This window comes from Mustela nigripes, chromosome 6 (assembly GCF_022355385.1).
Source record: "Mustela nigripes isolate SB6536 chromosome 6, MUSNIG.SB6536, whole genome shotgun sequence".
In the NCBI taxonomy this organism is placed as follows: Eukaryota; Metazoa; Chordata; class Mammalia; order Carnivora; family Mustelidae; genus Mustela; species Mustela nigripes.
This window is the reverse complement of record NC_081562.1, coordinates 109,009,714-109,025,953: the sequence shown is the minus strand read 5'-3', so window position 1 is coordinate 109,025,953 and position 16,240 is coordinate 109,009,714. Positions and strand designations below refer to the sequence as shown.

The following is a 16,240-nucleotide window of genomic DNA, read 5'->3' as shown; positions in this document are numbered from 1 at the left end:
TCAGTGGTCTTGGGCGTTTTGATTATGATATAACTTAAAGACAGTCTTTATGTTTCTTATGGTAGGTGTTCATTGAGTTTCTTCAGTCTCTGATTTATAAATGTTTTCACCAGACTTGGAGAAGTGTTGGCTATAATATCTTCAAATGTTGCTGCTCCCCCAGTGCCTCCCTGGCCTTCTCTTTCCTTTCTTGATCGCCGGCTCTTCCTCTGTTAAGACCCTTGAAGTTGTCCGAGTTCACTGATCCTCTCCTTTTTTTTTAAATTATTATTTATTATTTTATTTTTATTATTTATTTTATTTATTATTTATTTGACAGACAGAGATTACAAGTAGTCAGAGAGACAGGCAGACAGAGAAGCAGCAGCAGAGAGCCCGATGCAGGGCTCGATCCCAGGACCCTGGGATCATGACCTTAGCCGAAGGCAGAGGCTGAAATCACTGAACCACACAGGCACGCCCATCCTCTGTCCTTTTTAAAAATTCTTATTTCTTGGTTTCATTTTGGAAAGTTTCTGGTATATCTGTCTTCAGGCTCATTAATCTTCTCTAATGTCTAATCTGTTGTTAATTCCATCAAGTATGTTTTTCATATCAGACCTTGTAGTTTTCATCTGTAGAAGTCTGATTTGGGTCCTTTAAATATTTTTCATGTTTCTACCTAACTTTTGAAGCATGTGGACAGTTGCCATGATAATTATCTTGGTCAGTGTTTACACCTGTGCCGACTGCTCTTGCTAGGTCACTGTTCGTTAATGGGTGACTTTTCCTGCTTGGCATTCATGGTAATTTTTGGTTGGGTGCTTGGTATTTTTGTATTTCTTTCTTTAGATAGTTGGATTATTGTTCCAGGATGCATCTAACTGACATAGAAATAGTGTGATCCTTTTAAAATCTTGTTTTAAGGTTTGTTAGGCAGGAATGGAGTGCTGCTTAGGAGCCAGTTACTTCCAGCCCCCGAGGCAAGGCTGCATGCTCTGTGTAGCTGTGGTGGTCTGGTCCCGCTGGTGGGAGCAGGCACTGCTTCCAGCCCTGTGTGAGGGAGGGATGCATGCTGCTTCTCGTCCTTTTGGGTGGTTCTTCCCCACTTCCTGGGATCGCATCACACCCGTGCTGTGACAGGGCTGCCTGCTTGTGAAGCCTTCCTGGTGCGGCCTGTCCTGGCACCCTCTTCTGTGCCTCTTAGCTCAGCGTGCCCACTGGGTGCAGCCGTCCTGGCACCCTCTTCTGTGCCTCTTAGCTCTCCGCTTGCAGAGCCCCGGCTTGGGAAGGTTGTAGGTCTCACATCTCTTAGGGACCAGTGTTCCTACATCTGGAAAACTTGTTTCATTTACTCTGTTTTGTTTTTCCATTCAGAAGTATTTATTCAGAACCCACCATGTGCCCTGTCTACTTGGGATGCATCAGTGAGTGTCACGGATGAGAACCCCTGCTGTCCGTGAGCTTCCTCTGCTTGGCAGAGACGGACAGTGACTGCTACACATACTGAGCTTGCGATAGGTAGGGTGAGAGGATGGGAGCTACAGTAGGAAAGGTAAAAGCGTAAGCAAACAGTCTAAGAAAGATGGGGTAAGGTTACAATTTTTTCTAGCTTTATTAGGTATAATTGACAAATAAAATTTGAATATGTTTATGGTATCCAACACTGATCCTTTGATATTACATAGTCACTGTGAAATGATTACCATAGTCAAGCTAGTTAACACACCTATTACCTCACAGAGTGTTTTTGTTTTTCTGGTTTCCGTGTGCTGAGAACACGTACGATCTACTCTCCTAGCAAGTTTGCAGCATTTGATACAGTATTGTTGACTGTAGTCAGTGTGCTGTACCTAAGACCCCCAGAACCTCACTGAGCTGGTCACTGAATCGTATCCTGTGACCAGCACCTCCCCATGGTTCCCACTTTCCAGCCGTGGGTCCGTCCTTTGCTTGTATGGTTTGGACTTTGTAGATTCCACATGCAGATGAGATCATGTAGTTTTTCCCTTTCTCTGACTTCTGTCACTTAGCGTAGTGCCTCGGTGCTCATGTTGTCTCACATGGCAGGACTCTGTATATCTCACTGTGTGTATACATCACAGCGTCTTCATCCGCACGTCCGCGGACAGCCGCGGGGGTGGTCCCCGGTCTGGGCTCCCGTGAGCAGAGCCGCCGGGAGCACGGGCGCGCAGAGCCTTCCGGGTGCTGACGCCCCTTCTGCGGGATGTGCGCCCCGTCGTGCGATTGCTGGGCCGTAGGGCGGCTCTGGTTTTAACATTCTGTGGACGCTCCGTACTGGTTTCCAGAGGGCCGGCCCCAGCTTGCATTCCCAGCAGTTCCTTTTTCTTCACATCCTGGCCAACACTTGTTGTCTTGGTTTTCGATGGTAACTGTCCTGCCAGGTCTGATGAGTGATACCTCACCGCGGTTCTGACGCACATTCCCTAATGGCTGGTGATGTTGGGCACCTTTTATGTACCTGCTAACCATTTGTAAATCTTCTTTGGAAAAATGTCTATTTAGGCCCTTTGCTCAGTTTTTGTTTGAACATTTAATTCATTTATGAGGGAGAAAGTATGAGCAGGCGGAGGAGAGAGGGAGAAGCAGGCTCCCTGCTGAGGATAGAGCCTGATGTGGGAGTTGATCCCAAGACCCGGAGATCATGACCTGAGCCGAAGGCAGACGCTTCAACTTTGGCGGAGCCCCCCAGGCGCCCCCTTTGTCCATTTTTAAATCAGGTTTTTGTTTTGCTCTTAAGTGTGAATAAATTCCTTATATGTTTTGGATATAACCCCTTATCAGATAAATAGAGATACTATAAATATTTTCTCCCATTCCATAGGTGACCTTTTAATTTTGTCAGTGGCTTCCTTGGCTGTGTAAAACCTTTTAGTTTGATGTAATCGCACTTGTTTGTTTTTGTTTCTGTTGCCTGTGCTTTTGGTGTAGGTCCAAAAAGTTGTTGCCAAGACCAGTGTTGGGGAGCTTTTCTCCCGCATTTTCTTCTAGGAGTTCTACAGTTTTAGATGTTACATGCATCTTTAACCCATTTTGAGTTGATTTTTGTCTGCTTCACAACAACATGACATCTTATGTGATGTAAAATAAAGGTTCAGTTTCATTCTTGTGCATGTGGCTGTCCAATTTTCCCAACACCACTCATTGAAGACACTTCTTCCCCATTAAATATTCTTGTTAGCCTTGTTGACAATCAGTTGACTGTGTGTGTGTGGGTTTATTTCTGGAATCTGTTCACTGATTGTGTGTCTTTTTTAATTCTCATACCAGCCTGTTCTGATCACTTAACTTGGTCGCGTAATTTGAAGTCCCCTTTGTCCTTCCTGAGATTGCTTCGGCTATTCAGGGTCTTTGTGGTTCCATATGAATTTTAGGATTGTTTGGTCTGTTTCTTTGAAAAATGCCATTGGAATTTTGGGTTGGATTGCATCGAATCTGTGGATTGCTTTGGGAGTGTGGACATTCTAATGATAATGTTGCAGTCCATAAGTGCAGACTGTCTTTCCACTTACTTAAGTCTTACTCCGTTTCTTTCATCAGCGTCTGTAGCTCTCAGGGTACAGGTCTTTCACTTCCTTGGTTGAATTCTTTCGTGGGTGTTTTGTTCTTTCCGATGCAGTTGTGAGTGGGTTTGTTTTCTTGATCTCTCTCTCAGGTTGTTGGTGTTCACACGCAGACAGGCACATGGTCTCTCTCAGGTTGTTGGTGTTCACACGCAGAATGGGCGCACGGTGCCCATCGCTCACGTAGACTTCCCACTTGTCTTCATTCTTGGTTCTTGTCGTCTCTCTAAGGGGCTGTAGTCACGTGACCCGTCTGCGTTTGCTGAGTCTTCCTCCGCACGGCTGACTCTGCTGTGGAAGTGCTGTGTTGAGTTCTCGGGTTTATCCTTGTGTTCTTCAACTCCAAGGTTTCTGTTTGGTTCTTTCCTGTGGCTTCTGTTTTGCTACTAAACTTCTTACTTTGTTTCTGCATCATTTTCCCGATTGCATTTAGTTGTCTGTGTGTGTGTTCTCTTGGATTTCACCGAGTTTCTTTAAGGTGATTCTTTTTGAATCCATCTGTGTTTCATTGGCATCAGTCACCAGAGCCTTGTTAGTTTCCCATTGGTCGTGTCACATGTGCCGATTCTTGTCGCTGCATTTTGATGGTGCGCATTTGAAGGAGCAGACCCCTCTTCCTGTCTTTACAGACTGGCTTTGTCTGGCAAGGACATTCTCCTGTGGGTTTGGGCTGATGGCATTCCCTCTGCTTTCACAGTCATGATGGGTCGGAGCTGGGTCACGAGGCTGCTGCTGGGTCTGCAGTGGAGTTAGTGGGCTTGTTAGCAGGCTGTGGGTCTTGCCTGGTCCCTGGGCGCATCTCCGGGTGGGCAGAACTGCTTGTGGACTGGTGCAGCTGGGAGGAGCTGAAGCCGAGTCGCAGGTGTGCTTCAGGACCCTGAGGTCGGCTGGCCTGTCTCTAGGGGCACTGACTGCAGGCATTTTCCTTTGGGACCCTTGGCCAACAGACCTGCTCAGGGACCAGCTGGAAGGTGGCTGGAGCCCACTTCCAGGACCCATAGTACTTGAGTGTGACCGAGTCTGCTAACTGGACTGCAGCCCAGCGGGTCTGGAGCTGGGTTGTCGGCCATTGTGGGGTCCAAAGCCAGGACTGAGGTCTGGGCACCTATGATCTGGGGCTTGGGTGGGCAAGGCTCCTTCTTGGCAGAGGATGCTGGGGACAGAACCAAGTCAAAGAAGGCTGTAGCTGGGGCCTCTGGCAAGTCAGCTGCCTGCATGCAGGGCCCGCTTTCTCAAACGGCTCTGCTTAACCTTGGACTGCTTGCGGGTTTCAGTCTCCTCCCTGGGTGCCACAGCTGCCGTAGGGCATTTTTGTCTGAGGACGGACGCTAGATTGTTGCTGAGGAGGGAGCATGAGTGGGACCTACTCTTCTGCCATCTTGCAGCTGGCACAGCCCCTCCATTTCCAGCTGTCTGCTGGTGGTTCTCTCTCTTGCCTAGAAGCAGGTGTCCTCATATCTGTGTCTTAATTGTGAGGACTGGCGCTGTCAGAAGAGTACTTTACCCCTGACACCTGTCTGTCTCCCATCCTCTGGGACCCCTCGGCTCGTACGTTCAGAGGGGCCCTGCCTCGGCCGTGTGAGGAGTCTTCCACAGAGCTCTGTCCCCGATTCCGTACATGAGACCGCCTTCGATACCCTGTCTTCCCCCACCAGAACTCCCCAGAAGCATCGTCTGGATCATCTGCCTCTATGTGCTCGCCTCCCATGTGCCCTCACGCCCCGTCCAGCGTCCTCACCAGCACGGCCTTTCTCCAGGCCTCCGGTGACGGGGTGCTGCCGGTCTGAGTGGGGAACCCGTGTCCTCCCTCATCCGGCCTGGCTGTGTCCTGTTTCCTGCTGACTCCGTGTCCCGTCGCCCTGGCCTTGTCCTCCTGTGCTCGCGGCTCAAGTCCCATCCCTCACCTGGAGTGGCCCCGAGTACTCGTTGGTCCTGGATTGTTGCCCTGGCCTCCGAACGAGGCTCTGCTTCCCTCTTGTGCCTTCACCGATGCAGAGCGGAGCAGAGAAATTGCTCCAAGACGTCCGTTGGCTTCCCATCCCATTTAGGTTAGAATTCTCATCTCCTCAGCCTCCTTCCCTGCCTCTGTGGCCTCATTCCTCACGTGTCCCCTTATGCATATGGGGGCGCTGTCTGCTAGGGGGTGCGCTCCCTCGGATCCCTGCCAGGCCTGCCGTCCCCTCCGCTGGGCTCTGCCCCACGCCTCCTCTGCGGCGGCGCCCCTCTGGCTGCTGTGACGAGCAGCTCCGCCCTGCTCTCCCGCACTTGTGGCGGTCTCCTCGGTGTCCGCTTGCTTCTGACTTGATGTCCAGTGTTTATTTACTCAGCCGCGCATTGCCTCTCCGTCCAGGAGCAGAGTTGGACGCCTTTGTGCCTGGCGTGCGGGAGACAGTAGACGTCTGAATCTGTGGTGGGATCGGAGTTTAACTGAGTGCCCAGGAGAGGCCTTTCTGGACAAAGGAATGACATTGGATTGTGTTTCAAGGGCCTTTTGTAATTTCCAGCCTCATCAAGTCCGTTGGTTTTATTCTGTTGGTTGTGGGTTTTTTTGCTTTGTTTTATTGTTTGCTTTTGCTGTTTGGGGGTGGATTTTGGTAAAGCTCTATATGAAACAGGCACGAGCTCTCTGTTCTTATTTGTTAATAAATGCCTTCCTTTCCCCTTACTTCTTGTTGGTCTTTGACTTTTAAAATTTAAGTGTGTCTTCTCAGAAAATTCCACATATAGGATTATGCAGATCTACAGAGAAGTGTCTGAAAAACTTGTTAGTTCTTTGTGTTTCCGTGCCTCTGCTATCCTGACAACCTACAAATAGGGTCCTCGCCTGCTGTGCAGAGTCCGGGGGCGGGGAGCAGGGGCTCACCCCAAACTCCAGTATGAAAATCCTCCTGTCACATTGTGTGGCTGCTGGCGGTGCCAGGGCCTTCCCCTGAGCTCCAGCCCCCCGGTCCGTGTCCAGTGCCTCACGGGAGACACACTTCACTGGCCCCCACTGTACCATCGGGCGTCTTGGGAGAAGTCTCCGCTAGAAGCCGGTGCCAGCCCCCGCCTGCTCGGGAGGGCCGCGTGTGTGCTCCCTCCCGTCAGACTCTGAAGCCCAGCACTTGCCGCCTGGAGCTTTGACCACGTGGGCTTAGAGCAAGTTCGTAAGACTCCGGTGTGGAGACTGTGTCGTCCTGACGGCCCGTGGGCTTAGGGGCCCCAGCCTTTATCGTTCTGGCCTGTTTATCTTTTTCCTTGCTTTTATTCTTTCCTTTATATTTTGTTAATGTTTAAGTATCTGCGTTCCTGCAGGCTCCCTGGAAGTCCTTTTTGAATTGATACAAGGTATTAAAGAGACTTAACACTTTTTCATAGGGCGGAGGAACAGGGAAGCAGGACCTCCGCCCTTCACTAACAAGGCCGGACTAACAAGGCCGGCTCCTCAGATGAACTGTTGTTTTGGGTTAGGGGAGAGGGGATTTTAAGTTTTTTTGCCTCTGATTTCCCTTTCTTAGTAGGTAAAGTAGCGGTTTTCTTACTGTCTGTGCACAGATGTGTAGATGAATTAATACGTATGTTGGAAACAGGAGAATCACTGTGCTTAATCATCTGCTTGGTAAATTTTAAACCATTTTTCCTGAGTTGATCATTTCTTTTATGTAGGAGGAAATGAGTCTCAGCCGGAAAGCCCGGAGGACCCCCGAGAAGTACTTAAAAAGACGTTGGAATTCTGCTTATCTAGGTAAGGATGCCGATGGCTGTTCTAGTGCCTGCTCTCTCGGCTGTTGGGCACTGGCTGTTACGTACAGCTGTGACACTGTGCAGAAGGGGCGAGGAGCTGCTGATCTCGGCACAGGACATGCGGAATGTGGAGGAGGGAATGCCTTTGCCGAATCAGCTAGGCCGGTGTTTCCCACGGTTCTCCCCAATTCATCGTGATGATCATGACCTGGGTTGCTTGTTGAAATTCAGAGTCCTGGACGCGACCCCCGCCCCCAGTCCCACGGAATCAGACTCTGAGGGCGGGACCTCACAGGGACACGGTTGAGCGTGGTGAAGTCAGAACAGACTTCCTGTTCCAGCTCCCCCGGCACGCCGGGCTCTGCAGGAGCAAGCCGTTCTGTGTCTGTGTGTGCCGCCTGTAGCTCCACGCGTGCCTTCGTCCTAAGTACCGCCTTTTCTGTTGACACGCGGAGTGGAGCCTTTAAAGTTCCACGTGGCGGAAACCTACATACAGGAAGGTGGGGTTGGGCTCAGTGTAGTTGTCTTTGTGAGGATAACTGACGGGCCGTGGGGAAGGTCTTCTGTCAGCGGTGGCGATATTTCAAGTGTTTCTCTGGGGCTGCCTTCGGACTTCCACAGAGCCTCTGGGAAGGGCTGCCGTAGAGACCGTGGAGCTGTGTGGAGGGGAGAGGCGGGACGGGTGCCCCAGCTTGCCGTCCTGGCCCACCCCTCCCCAGTTAGGGCCCTGGCACACGGCCTCCGTGTACGCTGTGCAGGGGAGAGCCGCTGCTCCGAGGCAGCGAGGTGGAAGGGTGGCGTCTGCATCTCACACAGCTCCCTCTGGGCCGCCTGCGCCGCCGGACCCGTGGGGATGGAGCAGTGTTGCCGTCTGCAGGCCTTGGAGACTGTCCTATGCCTTCCCTAGGACCAGTGCGTCTGCGTTGAGGTGTTCTGAGCACGTTGTCCTGTTAACGGAGACTTCTTACTAGAAGCCTCTCCAGAGGTCCAAACCCCTGAGCTGCCAGCGCCTGCAGCCTGCCTGCTGTGACCCCGAGGGCTGTGGGATTGGTTCTGGGTCCTTCTCTGCTTCCGGCTGCTAGCGTTCCAGATGGCTCGGCGGGCGCAGCAGGCACTTGGGCACCGGCCTCCTGGCCTGTTCTTACAGCTGGATTTTCTTACCTAAGAAACTGTGTATATTTTTAATAAGTTTACTCAGATACTTTTTAGCACAGAGATAAGCTATAAATACATTTTTAATGGATTATCCACTCAGTCATTGTGATTGTAAAAGGTGCACTGTACTTCTGCTCTCTCTGCCTCCCCAGAGGTCTCTAAAAAAGTTTTCCCTAAGGTCCGAGAGAGGATGAGGCCCAGTTGGGGTTGGAGCTCTCCTCTGGCTCTGAAGCCGGGCCATGCTCACCCCTCTCTGGAAGCGTCCCTTTAGAGAAGGAGGCATTAAAAGCTCTTGTCTTCTTTCCGCAGGGAGAACCTGGCTAGCGACATGTACCTTATATCGCAGATGGACAGTGATCAGTATGTGCCAATCACCACGGTAGCTAACCTGGACCACGTCAAGAAGCTCAGCACTGACATGAACTTGATTGTGGAGGTGCTGAGGTGTAAGTAAACGGCGGTCTGGGTGGGTGAGAATGTGGTCTTGAGGGCAAGTGGGGTCTTCCTTCAGCTTCCTGGCTGCTCCGGCCGGCGCCCTGTCTGGTGGGGGGTGTTGACAGGCTCAGAAACGCATCTCAGCGGGCGTGCGCCCGAGAAAGGCTGCTGCAGAGGCGGAAGCCCGCTGGGGCTGGTGACAGATGTGGGGAAGGGTGGCGCTGGAGGCTGGTTCCATTAGCATAAGGGCTGTAAATTTCAAATTCTGGCTCAAGTTTGGGTGGAGTGGGACTGTTTTCTTTAGAAGGTTATTGTGAGTGAAGTTGTTTCTTGGACCTCTGACCACATCAGAGCAAGGTTTAATACCTCAGAAGTCCGGCAGGGGTTCCGGGACTGTGGGCTTCTAAGCTGTGGTTTGCTGGTGCAGGTGTCTACAGCCCAGCCACTTGGTCATGTGTTTCCAAAGACACCATCTGCCTGGATTACAGGCGACATCCTGGGTGCTGCGCTGTGCGTGCGTGTGCCGCTTGGCTGCGTCAGCGTGGGCCTCAGCGTGCGGCTGCGAGACCACCGCCGCCCGGAGCTTTTGGAGGGCCCCTGTACTGCCTCCGCCCTCCCTGCCGCCTGGGATAGCTTCCCTGGGGATGAGTTTTAAGTTCAGTGTACAGTATATTGGATATCTTTTCAAATGGGATTGTTTTTAATTATAGAAAGTCACTTTTTATAATAGGACTGCAAGTACCAGATGATTTATTTCTGCAGTCTCCCTTCTCAGGGCTGCTCTGACTCCTTCACAAAGAACACAGTGTACAGTATGTCCCCTTGCCCCAAATATTTCTAAATGAGGGGACATCCGTCAAGCCAGAACTGAAACCCCGTTTCCCTGTGTCACCGCTGTGACTCTCCGTCACTGAGGCAGCAGTGATTCTACACTCTCCCCAGCATGACTGACGGGTGGTGATGACTTCTTGTGTGCATTCGACTTCATAGAAGAATAGGTGAACATTTTATCTTAAAACTTGGTTGGATTTCTATTCGCAAATGAAAGTTCTCTGCTTCCTGTTCCTAGACAGATTTTGTAAGGTCACTAAATTATTTGAGCAGATAGTGAAGAAACGAGCAAGCATCATCTATGAAGTTTGAATTCTGAAAATTATAACCGCCGTTTCCCAAGATAGTTTATGCTTTCCCGTGTGGCTTTGTTTTTGACGTTCCGTTCAGAAAAGAAGTCTGTTTGCTGGTCGGGTTGAGTCTGGTCCTGTCTGGCGCACTTAAATAAAGGCCAGTGGCTTTCCTGACCCAAAAACACTTTACTCAGTTCACGGTCTTTGGTCATTATCAGGAGTCCCGGGTGTAGTTATTTCTTCCAGCCGTTGCTTGGGAGCTCGGCTGCCCCGTGGCTGATTCCTGGGTGACGCTGGCAGGAGTCGTTCCTGCGGCGCAGGAGGCTGTTGGGTTGCCCAGTGTGGTTGCCGCAGGGAGGCTGTTTGTCCCCGTGGACCCACAGCCCCGCCGGCCTCTCCGCCCTTCTTCTGCCTTCCCTGCTGGGCGGGAGGGTCTGGAGTTGCGGGGGTACCTGCTTGCCTTCCTCCCCAGCTCTGAAGTGTCTCATTGCCTCGTTCACTTGGCTTCAGACAGAGACACGTGCCAGCACGACGGCCTGATGGATTGTGGAGTTAGAGTAGCGGTTGTAGTTCTGCGGACGGTGAGAGAAATGAGCCTCTGTGAGCAGAGATCTCCTGTTTAAATCTTACTCCTGTCCCCAGAATGCCTCGCACGTAGCATTAGATACCCAGTAGACCCTTGATAACATTTTATTTTGAATATTCCCCAGTACAACACCAGAACTCTAGTGTTGGTTGAACTGCATAAATTACGTTTTTGTGTCATAATATACGTGGTACGGAGTGCATGGCACAGAATGCCCAATTCAAACGCTTTGCTTTTATACTTAATACAGTTGAAATTGCTAACTTAAGAATAGACTCAGGTGTTTGTCCCCAGAGCATGAATAGATGTGACGGAGCCTCACCGTGAGCGCTGGAACGATTAAAATAAACTAGGCTACGTTTTCAGCAGGAACCCGTCGTACTGCTGACTACAGTCTGTTTCACAGACCTGCGGACCGATAACGTCTGCAGCGTGTAGGTACGAGTCACATAGATCGGAGTCGGCCTTTCATGGGTCAGAGGTCCAGGGCTGAGAGTGTAAAGACCCGAGTGCGACTGACCTTCCTGGTTCAAGGTGACCCTTGGGGGGGGCACACTAACTGGGGACAAAATCAGGAGATGAGAAGCACAGGGAACGTCGCCAGTCCCTGCTTGTTTTGTTTTTACAGCTTTCCTGAGGTAGAGTTTACACACCTTAAATTACTGCCTGTACATCTGTCAAGTCACGACATCTTCATGCACCTGCAGAGCTACCGTAGTGGCGATGACGACCGTACTGTCCGCCCGGGAGTTTCCTCCTGCTTCAGGCCACCCCCCATCTGCTTTTTGTCACTGTGCCTTAGTTTGCATTTTCTGAAGCTTCGTGCAAATGCAGTCAGTCGTGTAGTGACCTTTAGGGGTGGGGGTCCGGTCTCCCGCGCTCAGCACGGTTGTTGGAGAGCGCATCCATACCTTTTGGTCTCTCATTGCCGAGTCCTGCTCCGCGCTGTAGATCGGCCGCACTTGGTTTTTCACCCCCGTTGTGAGACTCGCTCTGGCCAGGCTGCACCACTCCAGATCAGGTGCCACGAGCACTGGTGTGCAAGTCCCCTCGTGCGCGGGGCTTCTGCTTCTCTCAGTAGCCGGCCCGGGACGGAGGGTGTGTTCTGACTTGTGAAACTGCCTGCGGTGCTGCGGCCAGTTGCCCCACACCTTTGCTGTCGCGGGCCGCCTGCGGGGGTCTTACTTGCAGATTCTCTGACTTCACCTCATTGCTCTTTCGGTTTCTGTTTCCCTAATGGCTGGTGACACGGAACAGTCTTTTCACGTGCCTCTTTGCTCTGCTTTTATCTTTGTTGAAGTGTCTGTTCTTGTGCCCCCACCCCCGCCTCTTTATTAGTGTTCGTACAGTTGAGGTTTGTGGGAGGGTGTGTAGTGTGAGACCTGTGTTATCCTTACCTGGGTCCGGGTATAAGCTGTTATCAGGGGTGTGATTTGCAAATCCATTCTCCTAGTCTCTAGCTTCTCTTTTGTATTCTGCCAATGATAGTGTCTTTGGAACAACACTCTTTTGAATTTTTGGTATAGCTCAATTTATTAATTTTTTTCTTTTATGATCTTGCATTTGGTGGCATAGCGATTAAGAAATCTGTGGTTACCAAAGCCATGGAGGTTTTCTCCCAGAAGTTTTATAGTTTTAGGGTTTACATTTTTAGGTCTGTGGTCCATTTTAGGCTAATAGTAGTATGTGGTTTGAGGTATGGATCTAAGTTCTCTGCCCCGCTCACATGTGGATGTGCAGCTGTTCCAGTGCCGTCAGCTGGACGGGCTCTCCCTTCGCCCCTAAGTTGGATGGTGCCGTTGTCGGGACCGTCCGCCCCCCACTGCCGGTTTATCTCCGGGCCTCTGTCCTTGATTTGCTTCTCTGCTTTGACACCTGCCCTGCAGTGTCTTTTTTTTTTTTAAATTAAGGTTTCTTGTTGTTAAGATTTTATTTATTTATTTGTCAGATTGAGAGAGAGCACGCACAAGCGGGCAGAGGGGCAGGCAGAGGTGGAGAGAGAAGCAGGCTCCCTGCTGAGCAAGGAGCCCGATGAGGGACTCGATCCCAGGACCCTGGGATCATGACCTGAGCCGAAGGCAGCTGCTTATCTGACTGAGCCACCCTTAAAAATATTTTTATTGGGATTGCATCGAATGTACAAATTGATTTGGGGAGAATTGACACATAACGATGGTGAGGTTTACATTCCGTGAGCACAGTAACTCTCCATTGATTTACATCTTTTATAATTTGTTCTTGGTAATTTCTGCAGTTTTCAATGTACAGGTAGTCCATATCTTAACAGATTTTATAATTATTTTCCCGTTTTTCACACAGTTTTAATGTGTTTATTTCATTTTTCCTTCAGTGCTAGGATGTAGAAATACAATTCATTTTAGTATTTTTTGTAACAAAGTTTCAAACTTTGTTAAAACTCCTCAATTCTAGTTTTTTGGGAAATTTTTTCAGATTTTCTTCATAGAGATAAGCTTGTTGCCTGTGAATGGAAAGTTTCAGCTCTTCGTACCCGGTCTGGGTGCGTCCAGTTTCTGTCGCTCACGTTACTGCCCTGGTTGAGCCTTCGGGACAGCGCCGACCAGAAGCGGAGAGAGCGCTGTTGTTGCTTTGTCCTGTCTTCAGTAAGTGTGATGCTAGACGTTGGCTTTTCCTACATGAGGAAGTTTCTCTTGTTCCTAATTTGCTGAAAAAATTTCTTTTTAGGAATGTTGGGTTCTGCCACATACTTTGCATCTGTGAGGTGATTGTATGTTTTTTTGTTTAGCCCATTAATGTGAATTCTGTTGCTTAATATTTTTTTTAAGATTTTATTTATTTATTTGACAGACGGAAATCACAAGTGGGCAGAGAGGCAGGCAGAGGCAGAGGGAGAAGCAGGCTCCCCACAGAGCAGAGAGCCCAGTGCGGGGCTTGATCCCAGGACCCTCTGATCACGGCCTGAGCCGAAGGCAGAGGCTTAACCCACTGAGCCCCCCAGGCGCCCCTGTTGCTTAATTTTTGATTGGTAAACCAGCCTTTCATTACTGAGATAAAACCCACTTGTCATGGTTTATTATCATTTTTATATATTGTATGGTTTGATTTGGCAGAGTTTGTGAGAATTTTTCATCCGTGTTCACAGGGGATATTGGTCTTTAGTTTTCTTGCTTTGTGTTGTCTTTGCTCCGTCTGAGTATCGGAGAGCGGCCAGCTTCGCAGGTGGAGCTGGCGGGTATTCTCTTTCAGGTATTTAGGAAGAGGTTGTGCTGTAGAACGGGTTTATTTTTTTCTCAGGTGTTTGATAGGATTCTCCGGGGATACCACGTGGGCCTTGAGTTTCTCTCTCTCATAGATCCGGGTCTGTGTTGGTGACTGTCTTCTTAGAGTGAACGTTGCTAGAGTGTATCTTTAAGGATGTTTCTGTTTCGTGTAAGTTGTCTAACTTACGTTTATTGGCAGGAACTTTTTCATAATGTTCCCTTAAGGTACTTTCAATATTAGTAGAACCTGTAGTGAAGTTAGTCTTCGTTCCTCATGTTGGCAGCCTGTCTTCTTTGGGGGGTGGACAGCTCCGAGCCCTGACTGTGTCGTGCTGCGTTGTGACTAGAATCTACACGTGGTGCAGTTTCATAGACGTGACACCAAAACAGAACATCACAAAAAGGAGCGTATGTAGAAACTTGTGAGGTCTGAATCCGGCTTGTCCCCGTGTTGGCACTGTTGCCCCGGCACCACCGTCCTTGTGCTGACCGGGGGCTGCGGTTTTGGAGGACGTCATTGCTGGGAAAAGCTGTGTAGGATGCCCGTGGCACCTCGTGATTCAAAATAAAGAGTCGTGGTGGGTCAGAAAATTATTTGACGCTAGGGGCTCGTAGAAAAGAGGAAGCCAGTAACTCCTGAGTTGTCGTGTACAGGTCGCTTGCGCTGTGGGATCCTTGTTTCATGGCGTTGCATTTACTCTAGAATCTTAAAGGACTTTTTAAATTCCCGTGCTCCTTGGTTTTGAGAAATTTAACCTGTGAGATGGGTGTGTTAAGGTGTCCCAGTGCATCCACGTGTCTTCTTTGTGTTGAGTAAGTGAGATACAGCACATCACACCGGAGTATCTGTTATGTCATAACTAGAATACAGACAATTTGTTTGAATATTTGTGTTTTACCATTCATTTTTCTTCTCTTTGTAGCTTTACCGTTAGTCCAAGTGGATGAGAAGGGAGAAAAAGTAAGGCCAAATCAGAGTCGTTGCATTGTGATCCTGCGGGAAATACCGGAGTCCACGCCTGTAGAAGTAAGTCTCCTCTGAAGCGTGCTCGGACTTTGTGGGTTTTTGTTTTATTTGTTTACTTCTGTGGTTTTTTTAGAGGGCGTATTGTAAAGAATACACACAGTAACACTCTTCCCAGGATTTACACACTGTTGGTTACAGTGTGACTCATTTTTAAGAGTGGTGCTCAAACGTTGGGTCCTGGAGCTCCATTCTGTTCTTCATGGTAAAAATACTGACGAGGGTGGGACGCCTGGGTGGCTCGGTCGGTTGGTTAAGCGATCCCCAGGGCCCTGGGGTCGAGCCCCGTGTGGGGCGCCTGCTTCTCCCGGCTACCCACCTTGTGCTCTCTCCTCTCACTCGATCTCAAATTTTAAAAAATAAAAAAAGGTACCAACTTAGGCAATAATTTGAGGGAACCGCAGTATTTGATCGTGTCAGAGTCACGAGAAGTCTTCCACAGCTACTGCGTTGCTATAAAACTCCGTCCCTTGTCCGAAAGCATAGACTGCGGTGCCTCTTGCAGTGACAAGCTGGCAGCCGCCCCAGAAATGATGAGGAGCCTTCATGTGAGGCTCCGACAGCACCAGCTCTGGCCTGTTGACAGCACGACCGCTGTCTGCTGCAGGGACTGTCTGCGACCCCAGGAGGTTCGTTCCGTCCATCACGGGTGTTTGTGGGTCAGGCCTGAGGGACTCGAGCCGCCCGCGCGCTCAGCGCCGTTTCTGTGGAGGCGGTCAGTGCGTGTGTGGGTGTCTGAGGGACACTTCTTGGTGCGGTGTGATGGAGGCGCGGTGTGACAACCCTGGCCGAAGAAGTCTCGCCCTTCTCGAGTGCCACCCTGTTCCAGCGAGTTTTACTTTTTGTTCAGCTAACGCTGTTTTCTAGTTCTGGGTTCTCTATGAAGAAAAAGAAATTGGGAATGAATTTTTTATCCTCTTCTTTCTGAGGTTGTAAATATGGAGTGTCACCTTACTTCTTTCTGCCGGTCCGGAGTCTTGGTTAGCTCCCGGTGACCCCGCACATGGAGGTCCTCTGAGACACTCGGAAGGGCTAAAGCCGAGAAGAATTTTCTCTTTTTGAGCCGCACACGATGATCTTGGTATATTTGTGTTATTCCAAACGGCACTCCCTAGATCTGTTGTAAGATTGAGCCATGGAAGTGTTTTAGATTTTTGGTAAACTGAGTTTGAAACAGAAGCGAAGGGGAGAGCGGCCGGGCTGCAGGGGCGGACGTGAGCGTGCGGGGCGCAGAGCCCTCCGCGCCAGCTGCGCAGCCCCGTGCCTGCCCGTGGTTGGAGAAGTCTGTAAATGGTAGTTCATTTGGTTGAGTAATGGACTTTCACAGAATGGCCCTGATTCCCTGGGAGTACTTTGCTCTGGAACCAACCGTGGTGTCCGCGGCGTTGCCC

General features: G+C 50.0%; 1 protein-coding gene across 3 annotated transcripts in view; it reads left to right on the top strand.

Moving 5' to 3' along the window:
• Nucleotides 1-16,240, top strand: part of LARP4B (La ribonucleoprotein 4B) — an 89,579-nt gene that overhangs the window by 49,478 nt on the left and 23,861 nt on the right. For all 3 annotated transcript variants that reach the window (XM_059403975.1, XM_059403976.1, XM_059403977.1), the window contains exons 6-8: nucleotides 7,209-7,287; nucleotides 8,751-8,887; nucleotides 14,749-14,852. In XM_059403975.1, the coding sequence (XP_059259958.1) occupies nucleotides 7,209-7,287; nucleotides 8,751-8,887; nucleotides 14,749-14,852 (320 nt within the window). The remainder of the gene's footprint in view (nucleotides 1-7,208; nucleotides 7,288-8,750; nucleotides 8,888-14,748; nucleotides 14,853-16,240) is intronic.